The following is a 19,310-nucleotide window of genomic DNA, read 5'->3' as shown; positions in this document are numbered from 1 at the left end:
AAATGAGCAAATTCATCAAAATGAACCGCCAAGTGATTGTGAAATACGAGCAGACCTTTCTCATGTTTACCCAATGAACAAAACCAAATAGAGCGGGTTTTACTTCCTTTAATGCAGAGCCAAAATACAGTACAAAAAAACAATCCATCCAGCCCCAAAAAAGAAACACAAATTGAAAAAAAAATCCAGGTGTTCAACAAAGTGCTGTTCTATTCAAAAGTGATTTATAAAATAATAGACAAGGGACAAACATTAGAAAAATAACATTTAAGTCCAATACAAAGCAAGTAGTTGCGTTTTTTAAATGTAGACAAAAACATTTGTGTGCTTTTCAGCCTAACAAAACTTGACAAATTTTGCATGTCGAGCGATGCTTTGAGTGTGGCCCGACTTACGAGCTTTTGAAGACACAGGCAGTCATTCTTTTTACTTTTTTTTACTTTGGAGCGCGCCCTTGAGAGACTAGCACTTTATGGTGGCAGTGAATTTAACCCACTTAACGTAACACATCAGATAGAATAGCTAACTTTGTAAACAATGAAGAAAAAACACTTGAGGCTGTTTAGTGTCACTCCTACTTTAAGGTGACAGACAACGAAGACAATTACAGATTTGTGAATTTAAATGTCAATTTGTCGCCTTAAAAAGGCCCTGCGTAAAGGCAAACGCTAATTAGCGTCTATGAAGCAACACCATACAAACGGTTCTACGACAACATGTTGCAAGACAACCTAAACGTACTCACTGAAACCTTCCGCAGAGAACGACTAAGTGCCGAACTGATGAGCTCAGAGGTGAGCTGTTATGAACTTGACATTAGGCTGCAACACCTACTTTGAACTTGGGCGAAATTTCGACCAGTATATCTGCCTTTCCTATTCTGCCCCCATCTGGCCACGGCAATAACGTCAAAAGGAGCATCATTTGATCGATGCCGTGCTTTAAATTCCATAAAACGATTAATGAACTATGTTACCATTAATATATAATCGTTCTCGATTAAAATTTGGAAGCGTGGGGTAAGCTGGAACGGAAGAGCAGCGTTTCCAATGATCTCAATAAGAAAAGAAAACGTGTGGTCAGAGAAAAACTGAACGTGTATCTTGAGGCGCAACTACCACTTTTTGATTGAACAGTGATTAAAAAAAAAAAAAATACTAAAAGTACGAGAATGCGCGGCAGGATTCCCTTTAACAATTCTATTTTGTTGTTTACAGGGACAATACAAAATGGATCGGCTCACAACCTTTCTGGTCTAAAGTGCTGATGGGGTTACTAAGCTATTGTTTGCCGTTTACAAACCTATTGGCTTGTAAAGAAAAAAAAAAAAGTCCACTCAGGCCCCTTTTAACATAAAAAAAAAATAAAATGAACATCATTGCTGCTTACAATTTTCCTTCTTTTCTTTGGCTTTTGTGCGCCCGGCTTTGTCCTTTTGACGCTTGGTGGGCGGGATGAAGGTGGGCTCCTCCAGTGAGCTGCGCGGGTCGGGAACTGACTGACAGGCAGCGCCTGCGTTGAAGGAAAAACACGTTAGAGTCCAGCTATCGTTTACGTTAACGCGCAACAACGTTATTTGTGGGATCTACGCTACCGCTTGGCCCCCTTTGGAGGATGTCTGTTCCTTGCCTCTTGGCCTGGAAGGTCGGGTCCAGCTCCTCTGCAATGTTCCTGACCTGCTGGGATTGTCTGGAAACGCAACATTCGCACGTCAGCGTATGACACAAGCTTAAAGTCGAGACAGGACACGTTTGTGCTCAGGCGAGTACGTTAGAGCGGAGACGGGGCTGGGCGGCCGGTTCTCTGGAAAGCAGTCTTCGGTTGGGGAGGGCAGCCCCTCAGAGTCAAGCCTTTCTCTCTGCGCCTGGCAAAAGGACAGGCAGCAAGTCACGGATTACCGTATTGAACAACTGGAATCCGGATGTCCTACAACGAATGATTATTTGGGAAACTTCCTTTTGGAAAACGGCTGGCTATAAAGACGTGAATTTCTCTTTATCTGTATGTACAGTATATGACGATGGCAAACGCTTAATACTTTTACTGTCTTATACAATAACGCGACAGTAAATGTGAGAATTGTTCCTGTGCCGCTTTGCAAGCTTTCCTCCGTAATTATACAGAACTACCACCTTGAGCAACGCAAACAACACAGATGAGTAGATTAAGTAGAAAGAATTCACAAGAATTCACAAAGTCCACAAACATGCAGTACGGCGTTAAATAATGAGCTGACGTGTTACACGGGCTGAAAATATCACTCAAGTCAATATCCTTATCATTTAGTTGGATGTGCGTTTGCAAGATGTCTCCCACCTGTCTCTCTCGCGCCGTTCTTCGGTCATGATGACTCATCATGGCTCCATGCTCCCGCCATGATGCCGGTCCTTCCAACTCGCGCGATATGCGATTTGACTTGATTTCTTGCTTTTGCATATAGCGAGCAATTTCCTAGAGGCAAGCAAACAATGGCAACGTGACAGTCTCTCAAGTTAAGGAAGCAGCAAGACTCCAGAAAGAGAGGCGCAACGGTTGCGTTTGGAGTCGCCCTACCTCATCCTGGGCCACCTGTGCAACTCGGAAGTCTCCGTCGGGGTAACGACTACGTAGCCCGGGTTGTGAAGTCTGACAAAAAGATACAAATTGAAAATAAATCTCTTCTGGATTTGTAGGGTGCTGTGGACAACTACCAAGTACCGGATTTTCCGCACTATAAGGCACACCTAAAAGCATTACTTTTTTTTTTTTTTTTAAAGCTGATAGTGTGCCTTATAATCCAGTGCTCCTTATATATGGATCACATCATGTGCTGACTGCAATAACTGCGCTGATTTCTCTGATCATTGAGTTGACAGTCCCTTAAGCGCGGCTTCATCTAGTGGATACATAATAAAATGCAAATGCAGCCCCAGCCACCACTGTAGCTTTGATTCAATGAACCCTTATAATCCAGTGCGCCTTATCTACAAAACCAAAAAAAGGCCATTCTTTGAAGGTGCGCCTTATAATCTGGTGCACCTTATAGTAGAAAAAATGCGATACATTGCTTAATGTACCAAAAGCACCCCACTACACCAAAACGAAGGTAACTTCATCCAACATATTATCATCCATGTTTGTGCTGCAAAGATATATCTATCTAAGGGGGCTGGATGATAAGAAAAGTAAGCTTACCATATTTTCCGCACTATAAGCCGTTCCTAAAAGCCTCCATTTTTTAAAAAAGCTGATGGTGCGCCTTATAATCAGGTGCGCCTTATATATGGATCAATATTGAGAGTGGGATCCGTAGATGGGGAATGAAGTGATAAACTAAGCTTTACCTGTTTCTTTTATGTGTTTACAGTTGAACGAGGTTGGTCATGTTGACATTGACTTATTATGCTATTGAGAGTTTAGAGTTATTATTGTTATTACTTTGAGTATTACTATATTGTGATTGAAAACGTTTTAAAATATGTCATTAATTGAGGGTGCGCCTTATAATCCGGTGCGCCTTATAGTGCAGAAAATACAGTACCTATTATATATTCACAATAGACTCATGCATTTATGCGCGTGTAAGTCTTGATCACGTGACTACTATAGATTGAAAAAAAAAAAATCATAATGCATCCCTGGTATTGTTCAGGGGCCCGGACAAAATGTGGAGGTGGGCCTCATCCGGCCTGCGGGCCGTAGTTTGGGGACCATTGGGGTAAATAAACAAGCTATTTAAAAAACAAAAACAAACAAAAAAAATCTGAAAACAAAACCGAAACAAACCTTTTTTGGATCCGATACACTTGTCAACAACTTGCTCTCTTGCTCCTGTAGCTTGCGGGCCAGCTCCTCATCGCGTAGGACCTGCTTCAGGTCCGCCAGGTCCAGGCTGGTCTGCTTCTTCTTCAGGGGCAGGGATGCTCCTATGGATTTCACGGTAACAAACATTAGGCATCTCGAGACAACCGCAAAAACCAAGGATTAAAGTTAGCGATGAATCACAAAAGTGATCATAGACGAGCGAAAGGCGATCGAAAAACAAGCCCAACAAATCACATGAGGGTGTCAAGTTTCCATTTCCTCCAGAACAAATCCAGACAGAGAAAGAGGGCTTTGGAAAGTGAAACAGATTCTCAATGTCAGCTCAGGTAAACTGTACTTTCAGCAGTGAAAGAGGAAACAGTCATGTCGAGCCGGGAAACCCCAAAGCACTACGAGAGCCAAAAGATTTGTCCGTGATGACAAGAAGATGAGGCGGAATCAAGAAGAACTGAAAGAGGATTGGAAGTGCTACTCCCGCGGGTCGCAGTTTTAGCTGAGGTTCTGCTCATTACGGTACCTGCTGCCAAGCGTCTTGACCTGAGCCAACCGCTGAGGCTTCTCTGAGGGCGCCGCTCTGCTTCTCTCTCCGCTTCCTCCTCCGAACTCACACTCTCCTCTATGGTCTGATGCCAACGCCTGCCGGCAGCCCCCTGGTCCGTGTCTTCGCATGCGGCACTCCCCCTGTCATAGTGGTAGTCAAGAACCCTCCATCTCCTACTGCCTCTCCTGTGTCCATTTGGCAGATGACAGTTTTCGCCACTGATCTGAGAAAACTCTCTATCGTGCATAACATGGTCTTCAGATACTCTGTATTCTCGCTCACTGTTCTCTCGGTGAGACAATCTTCTCCTTTCCCGAATGTCGCCATGGAAACTGTGCCTGGCGGACGCAGCTCTTTGGAAGGCTGTCTGGTGTTGTCTGGAGTCCTCGTGCGAGACGTCGTTCCTTCCGAGCGACCGGCCGTCTTGACTTTGGGGACCTATTTTCAGCGGTGCCCCGCTACCGCCCAAGCTAACAGGAACACCTCGCTCTCTGAGGACGTGGCCCAGCATCTCCCAGACCTGCATGCTCGTGTCCACGCGCCCGCCGGCGGTCCTGGCGTCCGCAGCGAAATGGACACGTTTGTTAGCATTGTCACGGTAGCTCCACGTTCCAGGTGAATCTCTGGTGTCGTGTGTCGGGCGGTCGTGAACCCGAACGGATTTGCTGCGACCATGCCGCCGTTCTCCGGCCTCCGCTGATCCAAAGTGTCCATTTTGGTTGACCCCATTTTCTACTTGGTGGTTCATTTCCTGTTCCCAGTCCCGTGCCATCCTCTTCTCTTGATTGCCGGTGTTATAAAACTGCTCCCAGCTATCACGCTCCTCTGTGATGCTGCTGGGAGCGTAAAAACTCTTGTAGTCTCTCTCTCGGGGCAAACGTAAAGATGATCTGCGATGGAGAGCTGCTGTGTTGTGTCTTTTACTTGATCTCTGTTCAAAGAATACAGAGTCTGCATGCAGTGACTCTTCTACTTGCCCATGGGGGTGTGTGTGTCCATCAGACCATGAAGTCGAAGGTTTGTAAACTGGTACCCTGCCAGGGTGGTAAGGTGGAGGCGGCCTGTTGTAATCTGGAGGGTTTGGCGTGTTTAAATACTGCCACCCGGTGGTAGTAGGTGAGTATTGCGCCTCGCCTGGAAGGTGTCTGCCGTGTATATGCTGGTTTGGTGATGGCAGTGCAGAACGGCCAGAGCTGCCTTTATTTATTCCAGAGATGCAAACACAAAAGCAGTGAGGGGGTGGGAAGTTGTTAGCGAGTAGTAGACATGAGTCGTTAATGAAATGACAAATCTTTTCAAAATGCAATGCCGATGTGCAGCCATGCTGTTTCAGTACGATTGGCAACGTGCTGTCACGGTTGGCGTTACTCCCTTCGGGTTTCAAATCAAGGCTCAACTTCGTTCGTTGTGTTTTACAGACATTTAATATCGTTTTACGTGCCTTCACATGTAAACAAACCCAACAATGCCTTCGGGACTACAAAGAAAATGCAAACGTAATGAGCGCACACTAAAAGCGTCATCTGAAACAATAAATACAATAGCGCATTATTCACCTCATTGACCACTTTCACTCGAAAGGGATAAAGTTTTCTTGGGAACACTTGTCTTCTTCAACAAGCTATTGACGTTCAAATGCACTAATGCAGTCTTAATGTCCAGAGCCTCAGCATTGGTGGAGCTGCCCAAATTTGCTTCATAAGACAAGTTGGCTGGCCCCAAAGAGTCAACATGTTTCTGTCTTGATTGGTTGATCAGAGCAAGCCAAATTAAACTAGTCACTAACACAACCTACAGCAACCTGCATGCATTAAAGGGGCCCCATCATGAGAAGTCAACTTTGTGGAGCTTTTAACCATGCTGTTGACTTCACACCCTTGACACCCCTAAAATGTTATTTTACTTCATTGATGAACCTCAAAGCATTCCTTGCTTTATTCTGCGCTTTAACACCAGCCCCACGAGAGCAGGTAAACATGACTTGTTTACCATACCTACTCTACACCACCCTCGTAAACCTGTGTAAAAGTAAAAACACACCAAGCTTAGTCTTTTAGTGTCGTTTTGGTTCCGGGGTTGAGGAGGAGAGATTTTGTGCCGAGCCGGCCAAGTAAACAGCAACCTTTATTTCATTTATTAGCTACAATATTTTACCGCGGGAAATGCAGAAGTGGCAAAAATACAGTATGTATTCGGGGGGCACACAGCTGGACATTCAAGTCAGTCATGTGCGGGTGGAACTTTTATTATGAAAACTGGGTTACCACAGGGACCGATTTGTATTATTTGATCTCTAGGCACTGTTTTGGATTTTATTGCCAGTTAAATGCCTGTTTTTGGCTCCTTGATTCACTCCGTGTCCCTCGTGAGAATAACAGGTCAAGACGATGGCTGGATGGGACGTTTGGTGTCTGGCGGCATTGAACAACATCACAAAGAGGGCATGGCAGCCACACAGTGAGAAGTGCGAACTGCTAACATGACGTTTTACATCCTGGTTAGAAATGTCAGCGCCATAAAACTCATATTCAATAAGAATTTAAACCGCAAACGTGCCAAATGTAATTTTTGTGCTTACTGAGAAAAGTGTAAAAATATGAGGATCCAGGTGCTTTAATACTTAATTATCACTATAATGAGTACACCATGATGTTATATGAAGATTTGTATAGTAGTGTTATCAATGTTTTATTATAACTGCAATGCGATAATGGTTGTAGTGAGAGGTAGATTAAGTCGGCTAAGTCCCTCTGACAACAACAAATGAACTGCGCGCCACTCTAATCAATGTAAATGAAATAAAAAAAGACTGTTTCCCTTTTCAGTTAGAAAAAAAAAAGACAACTTTTGATCCAGTTCAAAATACAACCCCAAAAAATAAACACAGGCATGTGACACTGAACGGCGTCTTCATGATGTCATACAAGTCAGTAAAATAAAATAAATTACTAAATTAAACAGCAGTTCATCTGGCTCACTGTCATTGTTGGCAGTTACGTGATGACAGAATGTAAAATGTACCTTCGCGGTGGTCGTCCTCTTCCCTGGCTCTCATCCTCAGCTCTTCTTCCTCCTGTATCTGTTTCGCCATTTCCTTTAGACAGGCAAATACATGCCGGTATTAGTTTGCATAAAGAATTGAAGCGATTAACTAGAAAGAATTTCAGCCTCATTACACAGATAGTGACTGGAGAATGTTGGGCTGTCATAATGTGCCCTTCGCATCCAGCAGAGGGCAACATGACAATGTGAAAAGAACTCAAGACAACCACACTGGGACTTTGGATCCAAGTTTTTAAGCGTTCAGTGAACTATTGCTGTAAATTGCTTTGCGGCCACTATTTTGGCCTATATATTCTTGGTGTTCCTGGCCACAGCAATCAGAGTTGCGCATCTTGTTGAGACTGAATGATTCTCTATGGACAAAATAATGATTTGTTTATTTCTGTCAAGGTGTGTTGCAATTAGGCCGCGCTGGATTCAGTGCCACTCTTATATTAGATCTTTAAACCAAGTAACAAACATGGTTGTATCTTGCTTGTTTTGTATGAAGCCGGGAAGAAGTACATGAGACAAGCTTCATTGCCATCTGCTACATCCGCCACTATTCTCCAGTAAACCTCGTCAACGGGCCATTCATTTCACAAGAAGTAGCACCGTGTCACTGGGGAATGCCAGTCACTGTGAAAGAAGAGGTCACGGTCTCGAGCCTTCGTTTAGAGGGCCTCAACAAATTCTTTGCGTGACTTGCTCAAGGTGAGCACTATTTGCGAGCTACAACGCTGCGACTACACTCTGACACGGCATATATGGCTACGCAATTAAAATGTGTGTCGGCAGCTTTGCCAATATCAGCAGACAATTAGCAGATTGCTATGTCAGGTTAAGCTTGGAGTGCCACAGGGATTTGGCATTTTATCCCACACAGCCTGATGCCGCCCGTTCATTAATTAAAGGCGCTACCTACGGGGAGGAATAGCTTAAATAAGCACCTTAGATCAGATGCCTATTAAATAAAGTGTGTGCATTAATAGTTCACCGTTTGACACAATCGTTCACTTAGGACTTGCTATTTCTATTTGCTTTTCTTCCTACTTAGCCATACGGTACACTAGCTGCTTTTAACCAGGTACAGAACCCTAAACATACAAACGGCACCCCCACACTGGCGTTCAATGATCCTGGGCCTTAATGCCTCTTTGACCTGACATCCTGCCATAAGGAACGTTTATAAGCTCGTCCAAGGCAGCCTTCTCAAAAAGGAAACGTCAGGCTCCAGGAAAATATTATGCTGGAGCAGCCATGTGACGCAAAACGCTCCATTGGATCGGTCACAGAGCTTTTACCCACTTTGCTCTTTTCCAGAAGACAATGGTCAGTTTGTTTCTTGTTTGTGTGTATCCATTTGAAATGGTTAAAATATGCATACGTGTCATGTGAAAAGGCAAAGTTATTTATTTTTCAGGGGTGGACATATGTGCAAAGCAGAACAAGGTGATTGATGGTTACCATCTGGTTGCCGCTGCGTGCAGTCGCAAACCTTTTTTTACTGTAGAGGACCAGATTTTTTTTCAGTTATCTGTCAAGACACAGTCATAGCAACACAGTTTTGGTCCTTTGCTGCCTGCTTCCACATGACGATGCCATTTTGAATCAAGCATCTTTGAATGGGTCACAGTGAATAATTCTCCAAAGGGCTTTGGTCCAAAGAAGCGCTTCAATCCTTGTTTTTAGTCACTGTCCATACATTGTCTTTGTCTGCATGGATTTTGCGCTCTCCATGTCTTCCACCGTGTTATCCGGTTAATTATATGGGAGCAATGCAGTGTAAGTTGAGCCTTGGAGTATAAACTAAATACGGTGTAGTTTTAAGACGTGGATATTAAGATTTGCTCATTGTGTGAAGCAATCTGCTACGGAGTCTTGGCACAAGGTGGGCACAACAGAAAATGGTTGTGTTTTGCGTTAGAAGGGAAATGTCTCCATGCCAAAGATATACAGACAGCATGTAACTGGGTCGCTCAGAGTTCACGGCTGCAACTGCAAGATTTACTCTCTTTTTCTGGTTTAGAGCAGCACATAGATAGATTGTTGACATTTTGCCAGCTGCGTGGGCATATATTTAAACACGCAAATGTCTTTACATTTGCATTTGTTCTCCCTCTGCCTTTGAAGTCCCTCACAGACAACAATAATAAATAATAAATGTTGAACTTTGACACGATAGCATCTGGGTGAAGTTTCAGCTCCCTTGTTTCAATGCTTTGCCGTTGATGTGGAGTGCTTTTGATGTAAATAACAAAGGATTGGACAAAATAACGCACAAGATTTAAAGTCAACTTACCCCTCTCGATACTAATTTTTCCAAGCAATGCCCCCAACCAAAAACAAATATTGTAATATTATAGCTGTGAAATAGATTTTAGGGGTTAGAACAACAAAAATACTGCGGAGGCACTGAAAACATTATACTAAGCCGCGAGCAAGATCCTTGCCACGTTAATAATAACATATATAGCTGTAGAGTGGCGTGGATTTAGGTGAACACAGGACCCGTTCTCAGTTGCAGAATAATAAAAGAATGCATGAATGAAGTGATGGACAGAATCCTTGAGTACAAAAAAATGGGACTGACGCAAAGTGCCAATGGGTTAACAGCATAGGAGAGCACTTTAAAACAGCACATATTTAAATGAACAGGGATGAAAATACTATATGTGAGTGAATTTAAAGATTTGTGCTCACTTCATCATCTTGTTCCCTCCTCCAGGCTTCTTCAGCCCGCCTCCGAATCTCCTCCTGGATGACACGAGCATATTCAAAGTCCTGCTCTTCTCTGCAGGACAGCAAGATAATAATGAGGTCAATATTTGTTGGCTTGTTACTACCTATGCAATAAAAAACCTACTAGCAAATAAATACATATTGAAATAAAAGACAGACCATAATGATGTGCTTGATTCAAATACATGTACGCACAAATGTTGGTTCAGCAGTGGGTCACCTACAGTTGTCTGGATTCTTGTCTCATCAGGGCTCTCTGCTGGGCCCGCTGCTCCTCCTCCTCATCCTGGAGCTGCTTGGCTACACGGATGTCATTCTGCACCAGCTGGTTCTTCTGAATGTTGGTGGTGTAGTACTGCTCGACTAGGTGGGTAACATGACAGAGTGAGGACTACGTTGGTCGATCCGTCGGCAAAACGGGCGACTGAAGATACAAGAGTGCTCTCGCTTTCCTGTGTCAGACTATGACGCAGGAAATACTGTTGTGTATTTATACTAAAAATAAAACTTTTTATATAATCTAGAAAAATGGCCAAGAAAGAAAATTGAATGACACACACGCACACACACATACATAAATATAAAACTTCAATACTGGGATATTTTTGCTTCAGGTTATCATACCATTAGATTCTGATATCAATAATGTTACAAATGTGACTGATAATTCTTCCAATATGCTCAGATATGAACAAACTGGCACACGTTTCATGCTTTGCACATACAATTTATCTGCTCACTTGAAAAAGTTTATTTTCATCCCGTCGTGAATGTACTGAGGAATATTAATATTTTTCATTTGGCCAACAGCTTTTTACATTATTTAATGGTACTGCAATTTTTTGGGAAATGACAATGTATCTTGTTCTACCCTTTTTACATTTGTGTTTAATCCTATTTTATAACATAACAGCGATATAATCTAGCTTCAAAGAGTAGTGGTTGTCCACATGTTATTTTGGAGGGGGGGGGGGGGGGGGGCATGTTCCCTACAAATCAAAACTTAGTAAATGCAAAGAAAAAAGAAACTTTTTATTCTGTTTTGCATTGCAGACTGACGTTGAACAGTATGATGATTCTTTACACTTCTATAGATTGAAGCAGAAATCATTTTTGATTGAATCAAATCATCTTAAATCGGAATCGAATCGTGAGACAAAGATTTTCACCCCGAGTTTTTGGAAATCAAAACATTAATCATCATCCATGTACTCTTGTATTCAGCAAAACCTGATCACTTACTAAGATTTTTTAAGACTTAGTCCGCCATGTTTGTTTTGATCTCACAGGTCACATTTTCTCGTTTTTACCCGAGATCTCGTTGTTGTGAGATTTCGTCCGCAGGATCTCGTGATAGAAAACAAAAAGTCTCCTAAAAGTGCTAACTTTAGCATGGAAACGGCATCAACTCTGCAATTTTGTTAGTACTAGTGACAAGTGACAAGTAATACACAATCAGGTAAAAATGAGGCAAGAAAGTACAACGCAAAAATTAAATGCTTCGGAAAAGGAAAGAAAAGGAACAAATGTTGACATATGGAAGTTAAGCGTACTTTTTGACCAAAATTGACACTTATATCAGTGGCAATACATTCTGTATGTGTATTTATAGCCACTAAATTGACACCACATGTCAGCAATATTCTGCTGTCACACAGTAGTTCTACTTACTTTCTTGCTCCTGTAGAGTGTGTGCCAATACGCCGTCTTCTAACACAGCAAAACTCTGGCACACTGAAATGACGGGAGGGAAGTACTTAAAAAAACAAAACATAACAAAACAAAAAACAGGATAAAAAAAAACAAGATTTGCATTGAAGAAATAAAAAGTGTGAACAAATGTGGTTGGAATGGGAAGGATATTTTTATGAGAAAGACAGAGGAGCAGTCCTTAAAGGGAGTATGTGCAATTTTGCACATGCGTCTGTGGGAGCTTAAGGGGCATTACGGTAAATGCAGCACCTCCTGCTGTCCGTAGCTATAACAGACATGGCAACCTCTGGAGGAGTGCCATCCCCCATGTCATATAATTTAACGATAACTAGTCCTAGGATTATGTTCAAAACATACTGCTGTTCGTCACGAACACATTTATTTGCAAGTTTTTGAAATTTACTGTATAATAAATTAACTGATTCATTTTTAATGAAAAACGGTCGAAAATCTTAAAGTGTCACTTTAACATGAAAAGTAAATAAAGGCAATCGTCCACCCAACTGTCATCAATTTATTCATTGACACACACTGCAAAGATAGGATAATTACACACGAAATAATAAAACAGCCCACAAGCGTCACAACCCAGGCAAGAGCCACAGATATTTATTTCTGCCGAGCAATGTCACTACATTTACTCTCAATGAAAATGGCCATTTGGCATCTATGAAACTTAAGATATACAACTCTATCATAAACACCGAGCTCCACGTCCGTTTATATTTCTACTATCAGTTGTACACTCTGCATGAACCACAAGAGAGATGCAACTTTTTCCTTCAAAATACAAAATTACATCAGAGCATCATTTTTCCGACTGGATGTACCCTAAAATCTGCAATGAAATGAAAATGAAAATACGAAATGAACCGTGCTTTGACGACTTCTTCCAACATGTAGACATCCTGTCTAAATTAACACACCTGCGCCTGTGTCTAATCCCTTCAGCAGGCTGGCTCAAGTCCGGATAGACAAGAGCTCCGCTGATATCCAAGCACTCAACACACAGGCTGGGTTGACATACACTGATGATGCCATTTGTTGGGGCTGTACTCTTTGCCAAGTGTCAAACCACACAATAAGTTCTATGAGGCCACAAAGTGTCGGATATCGTTTAACTCATTTACGGCTATACGATTCAAATACTGTATTCATTTTTACTGGGCCGGCAGTGAATGAGATAAAATTCTACCATTATTCATCTATTTTAGTCAAATAAGTAAAATTTTAGTAAAATAGACTGGATGGGAATGAGGTAGAAAGCATATCTTAGACAAGAAAAGATCTAAACATGTTTTCAAATGGTTTGCGATGATTAGACCGGAGTTAGATGGAAATTTGTACAAAAGATGCAAAGTATGAAGGCTGAAGCATAAATATAAACTAGCACGTGGTTGTAATCTAAAAAAAGGCAGACTTTAATCAGTATAACGCACCAGTCAAAAGTCTGAAAACACCGTCAAGAACTTTTGAAAATGCATAGCTGTTAGCAAAATTATTCCATTTCATCAAGCAAGATGTGTCAAGATGGGCAAAAGATGCCCACTTTGAATAACATAACCTGTAAAATATATCTTAGTTTAAAAAATATATTTAACAGACTACTTAGGTGTGGCTAATAATCTGGACAACATCAGCGGTAATTTACAAATTAGGAAATTAAAAAAAAAAAACAAATCTAAATATTTAATTTGAAGTTGTGCCCAAACTATTGGCTGGTATTGTATTTATACAGTCCAGAGTATTGGCTGGTTTAAACAAGCCAACTTTCAGACTTTTTATAGCTGCTTTGATTGAGTAAAACCGGATCAATAGAAGCAAATGATATGCTCTCCCGTTGCCATTACATTGACAATAGTTTAGGCTATTTTGTTGAAGCTATATAAAAATCATCAAACATGTTTATAGTGACGACAAATGTAATTCAAACCTGCTAAATTATTTTCTGTTTGTAGCATGGTTGTAAAGACTTGGATGGCAGATTAAGTTTTTATTTTATTTTAAAAATTTGTGCCTGCATTTTGTTCTATGACAAGGTCCTTAATGGAGTTTTCCTAGTTTTGTAAAGAAAAAAAAAAGAAATCCTTGGCAGTTACTCTTGAGCAGTCAGTTCTCTTATTTGTGTTCATTCACATTGCGGAGCCATTAGTCTCTGTGGCTCAACTATGAAAAAAGCCACATCAGAATCAAACAAAAATCCTAAAGGAGTTTTGTATTCAGAGGGCAACCCAAACAAACCAACCTGGCTTTGTTTTAGTACCACAAAAGTAATGTGCCAAATGATTCATAAGCTTCATACTTGGATTGCTACAACAACCTGCTCACATGAAAAAAGCTGTTGAGATTTCACGGTTTACAGTTTCTTCTATGTTGATACCATCAGTCAGACTTAGGCTGTAAACAGGGAAGAGAGCTTGTGAAGCCGTTGCGAGTTCAAAATAAGGAAATCAACTCCTTAATTCCCCAAAATGGAAAAGGCTTTATGAACTGTCATGGACAAAGGTCCGTTGACACTACAAATGACCCTTGGAAGTCTACTCAGAGCTCACCCATTCCCAAACAGACATGCATTATTACTTACACCTGTTGAGGGCCATAAGAGACTGTCCACTAAATGGATTTCCAAGTGGCCTTATGCTTTCAGTTTGCTAGTAAGGAGGGATTAGGTCTTGCACTCAGTCCAGTGAGACAAAGCGACAGTTTAAATCACAAGTTGACTGCAAATCCACAGATGAGACGGTAGAATGAAGGGAAGTCAGCAGCAATGGATGGAAGGAAATGGAAGTAGTCCTCTGCATGAGCGCTGTGAGGGTGTGTCAGAATTGCTGGTTAACTTGTTTTTCAAAATTCGTCCCTCACTACAGGTAAATTAGCCAGTGAGGGGAGGAACAAGCTGACAAGGTGCTAAACAGGTTTGGAGGGAGACACGATGAGGCATTCGGGGCCAATCGGAAAAACCTGCACTTGCTGCAGGAGTATTTTCTTTATCAGCCTTCGTCTTGTGCAAAGGTTTCTGCTGACCAGTCAGTGGATCCAACTGCGAACCATTCAAGGAATGCAGCAGCAACTATCTACATACAGTATTTTCCCTTCAACTTTGTTAACGCTTGGATAGATAGCAGCAACAGGATATTTATACAAAAGAATAATTGGCCATAGGAAGAAATGACATTGGTTCTGTTTTCAGCCAAAATGCTATTGCTAATGTTATACTGATTCTGAATTGTAGTAAATGACAATCCCGATTCTTATGTGAGTCGAGTTTTTGGCCACACCACAAAATGCTCAAAAAATGATCAAAGTTGGTCATTCATCATTATGTGGAAATGTGTTTGGTCTTCTGTATTTATATTTGTTTCGAACCAAGCAACAATATTTTTTCTTATTTTTATCAACATGTCAAAACACTCAATAGCTGCAGCCCTCCGATTACTTTCAAATCACCTGCGTGGGGATATTTTAGTTTTCCAGTTAAAAAAAAAGGATTGTAAAATATTGGAAGATAAGACAAAAACAGTTTGTAAACACTGCAAATTAATAAATAACGCTATACATCACGACTAAAACAAGATGTATGCATTGTGTTCATCTGTTCAGTAAAGACAAAGCTCAGGGGCAGCTGAAAAATGAGACACTCATTTTATGTTTATATTTGCATGCAATATCATGAATGTTCTTGCTGTAAGCTCAATAAAACAAAAACATCTTGAAAATGTGAGAATTTAAATTAGGCCTTTTTTATATTACAAATTTAGTGAAAATCTCATCTAGTACTGGTGGACTCTATCTTGTGAGACATCTTGTCTCATGGGATTTGACACTTGTCACATCCCTGGTAAGGACTAATTGTGGCTTATCTGAGTGACTATGATGTCATTTCCACGCCGGAGCAAGTGGCAAAACGGCCACAGAACAGGAAGTTTTACTGCTTAATTGATATACCACGAACGGAATATTAATCAGAATGACTTGTTTACGCCAGTGGAGGAACACAGACCATATTATTATTACATTATTACATTTTTGGTTGACTTTCTCTTCGAATAAAAAAGGGATCAATTGTATTCTTGGCTCACTGAGTCAGGAAAAGGAAATTATTAATAGAGGGGTAGTGGTGGAATTCCAGAGGGAGCTGTGTTGCCTCGGCACATGGTGCTATATCAGGAGCAACTAGACAAAACCCAAAACAGGAACTGATAAGGAGGGGGCATGAAAACAAAGGCAACACTCCTCTCTTGGATGGAAAATGGGACAGGGGGTGCACACATCTCTTAAGGTAAAACCACAGAGCGAAAAAGTGCGTCATAATAGTATGACTGCTTAGATTCATCATGTTAAGACATCGCATTTGTAGACCGCCTATGTGACAATGGCTTTATAGGAACAGTGTTGCTCCAAGCTTTGGCCAATAAAGCGTGAAAGCTGCACAGTGTGTGCTTTGTTTGAGCAGGGGGGCGGGGGGGCACTGAATGATTGGGCTCGATATGAAAGACGTGCAGGCCTATATTTTTATCCCTGTTATTAGTGTGGACATGCCAAAAATTGAGTCAACGATTGAGACGCCATGGAAATGTTTTCACACACGCACGAAGACTGTTAAACCATGGGTGTGTTTATGTTGCCATGGGTTTTTTTTGTTGTTGTTTTCAAGTAGAAGTTGGAGTTCATAGATGGCCACTTGAAAGGAACATTGTTATGGGTATTTTTTTCCCTAACAATAAAATAACCCCACCAGCTCTAAATCAGTTCTAAATTTTGGATGTGGCCTCTCCCTATTGATATATCCAAAGGACGTGTCTCCTGCGGTTGGTCACAATAGGGTTGCTGCCGTTAGGTTAGTGACCAGTGGCTCCTTAGTGACCTTCTTTCACATCTAAAATTTGGAACTGAAGACTCTTTGGAAATCAACGGGACACGTCTTCCACAAGTAGAGTCCAGTAGGTTGCATCAGTTCAATTTTACCAATGATTTAATATTATCACTCATATTTTGATGATATGGACAAAAGTAAATGACACATTTACTTTTCCTGAGAAAGATCCAGACCTAAAGCTACGATACTTTTCGGGGAAGGTCTGCGCCCGTAAAGTTGAACCCACCCATGATCGTTTCATTTTGCTCAGGAAGAGATGCAATGTGTGTATTGGTGTGTACGCGCGTGTGTTTTCTAACCTTCCTGCACACGGGGGAGGTTGGACTGGTCAATTTGGAGCTCTTCCATCACTGGGCCATCGCTGTATCAAGATGATAGAAAACACAACATTGGAGATTCACAATAACGACGTTGATGGGCGTCAGCATTAAACTGAACGACACCGAGACTATACATGACGGGTTTTCATTGAAATACTTGTGAGTCGTGACGCATCCAAAGCAGTCAAGCGACTCATCGCGACCCTCAACAACAGAAGTTTGCACAACATTTTACAGGTAGCCTCGCATTTTAGACGGTTCAATTTGTCGAGACGTACCTTTTCCCTCCGGCTCGCCTTGCGGTGTTTTCAACAAGTGGCAAACATGACAGCCAACAGCCACGCGAAAACTTTCCTCTTTTTGTGGCTGCCTTTCCACTAAACCCTATAAAAGTTTGTGGAAGAACGAACCAAAAGTCAAAATTAGATTTGGCGTCGAATATTAGAAAAAAAACGCACGAGAGTAATTGGTCAAGTAAAACAAAGCCCAATTCGACATTGAAACTTGAAGCCGGAGTGAATTCACTGCGGTGAGTGGTGTGGGAGGATATCGACTGCTGTGTTCGCGTACTCCCGTAAACAAAATACTACATAGGGCTACTCGGGCCTGTTTGTCAAACTGCAGTTTCATATTCAACGAAAAATACACATTTAATCTTTTCTGTTACAAAATTAACCTATAATGTGTGTAAAAAGAAGCAGCAGCTACGGATTTCTGATGGACAAGCATTCATTTTAAAATTTCCTGGTTGTCTTTGAAGGCAGCATTATCTACACGCTTTACAATCGACCCCAAAATAGCCTGCGAAACTATACCGGTTGCTTCTTATGCCGAGGGGAGATAGAAAGTTAGTATAAAGTAGAACAAGTTAGTACTAGAGCCCAATAAGAGATAAGGCCATGGTTACGTAGCAAAAATGTTCTGTTTCCCAGGCCAGTTTAATTCGCAAAGAGATATAGATACTGTATAATGAAAAACACAACACACAACACACTCAGTTCAAATTCATCTTTTGCACCAATTTGTACGAAAACACACTTTTGATGCCTGACTGTTTTGGTTAACATCATCATTTCTATTCTACTTTTTAGCCTTGGTGGATCATTGCAGCTTCTTGTAATAGGCGAGGATACGTAAAAATCGATGCGCAGGATTTCTATGTATAATGTCGTCCCCTATTGGTCAAATGCTGGTTCAACAGACTTGCGTTCAATTTGCGTTCAACAGTCTTCAGTACAGCGCTTGCATACAAGCCTGTCCAGTCACAACATTGAAATGACAGCGTAAACAAGTTTAAAAAAATGACAGCGCGAGTGCGACAATGCACAAGTGTGTGTGTGTGTGTGTGTGTGTGTGTAATCTAGACAGTACAAGTAGACCAATGTTTTTTGTGTGTGTGTTATCTACTGTTGTAATCCCCTAATATGCCCTTTATGTGGCTTTGCAATTCTCATAGCTCGTGGCTGACAGCTGCCCCCCCCCCCCCCCCCCCCAAAAAAAAAAAAAATAAAAAAAATCAATTTGCAGCATTGAAGTAGTGGCGTATATCTGTTTAGCTTTGGTATGGACACACTACTCATCATCAGTGAAATTAATAAAGTACCCAGACTGTATCAACTTCAGTGTGGTTTCTTCCCCAAAGACATCTGGCAGTGATTGATACCTATAAAGTACACCAGCCAGCTGCTAGAGAACACAGATGCATCTTTCTGTGCTGCAAGCCTACTTGACAAGATTTGTTTACTCAAGCAATAAAGTTAGTAATGATGTGGGAGATAATTAACCCAAAAATGTCCAAGTACAGGGTTAGATTACAAATGATTTACAGTATATATAACAATGTAATAATGACAGTTAAACAGCTACTACTACTAATATGAGAATACTCACTGCATATCGTGTTAATGCAGTCCTTCTTAAATCGTGAGGCAGCCGCCGGGGGGCAATGCAATGGCAGGGAGGGGCAAGTAGGAAAGCAGGCTTTGCCTTTGCGCTGCGTGGGGTAATTGCACAGCTACAGCACCAGGTCATGCTACGGCGCGCTCATTTGCAAAGTCTGCGTGAGAGTTCTAAACTTTTTCCATCCTCATTTTTTTCTAAATCTCATTAATTAATGCGATTACTTTTTGTTTGTGGCTCCTAATGAAAACAAATGGAACCATGTCTTGTACAGTATGGTTTTTTTTTTGTGTAATGTGTGTGTTTAGTGTTTGTTGTATTCAACAAAAATATGTGAAAAAAATAATGATTTATATACATATAAGAAAAAAAT

At 41.3% G+C, this 19,310-nt stretch overlaps 1 protein-coding gene and 1 long non-coding RNA gene across 6 annotated transcripts; one reads left to right on the top strand and one right to left on the bottom strand.

The window, feature by feature from the left end:
• Positions 1-88: 88 nt before the first annotated feature.
• On the bottom strand, positions 89-17,557 carry ccdc187 (coiled-coil domain containing 187). 5 transcript variants are annotated; one of them, XM_088408641.1, is made up of 13 exons: positions 17,317-17,557; positions 17,018-17,079; positions 11,801-11,863; positions 10,354-10,492; positions 10,091-10,181; positions 7,367-7,439; positions 4,322-5,542; positions 3,766-3,905; positions 2,554-2,625; positions 2,317-2,451; positions 1,770-1,864; positions 1,595-1,689; positions 89-1,512 (listed from the first exon to the last, which is right to left on the bottom strand). In XM_088408641.1, exons 2-13 carry the CDS (start codon positions 17,064-17,066, stop codon positions 1,376-1,378), a joined length of 2,310 nt encoding a protein of 769 aa, XP_088264767.1. In that variant the 5' UTR covers positions 17,067-17,079; positions 17,317-17,557; the 3' UTR covers positions 89-1,375. The 5 variants fall into 5 exon arrangements, with proteins under 5 accessions (XP_088264767.1, XP_088264769.1, XP_088264771.1 ...); XM_088408643.1 differs by having other exon boundaries at positions 1,630-1,689; XM_088408645.1 differs by lacking the exon at positions 4,322-5,542.
• On the top strand, positions 9,096-10,434 carry LOC148427993 (uncharacterized). The gene is made up of 3 exons (XR_015864883.1): positions 9,096-9,172; positions 10,116-10,207; positions 10,380-10,434. It is a non-coding gene; the product is annotated as an uncharacterized LOC148427993 (long non-coding RNA).
• Positions 17,558-19,310: the final 1,753 nt, after the last annotated feature.

Source organism: Hippichthys cyanospilos, chromosome 2, assembly GCF_059441005.1.
Source record: "Hippichthys cyanospilos isolate Australia breed blue-spotted pipefish chromosome 2, RoL_Hcya_1.0, whole genome shotgun sequence".
In the NCBI taxonomy this organism is placed as follows: Eukaryota; Metazoa; Chordata; class Actinopteri; order Syngnathiformes; family Syngnathidae; genus Hippichthys; species Hippichthys cyanospilos.
The sequence above is the reverse complement of the archived record's forward strand: the minus strand, read 5'-3'. Positions and strand labels throughout refer to the sequence as shown.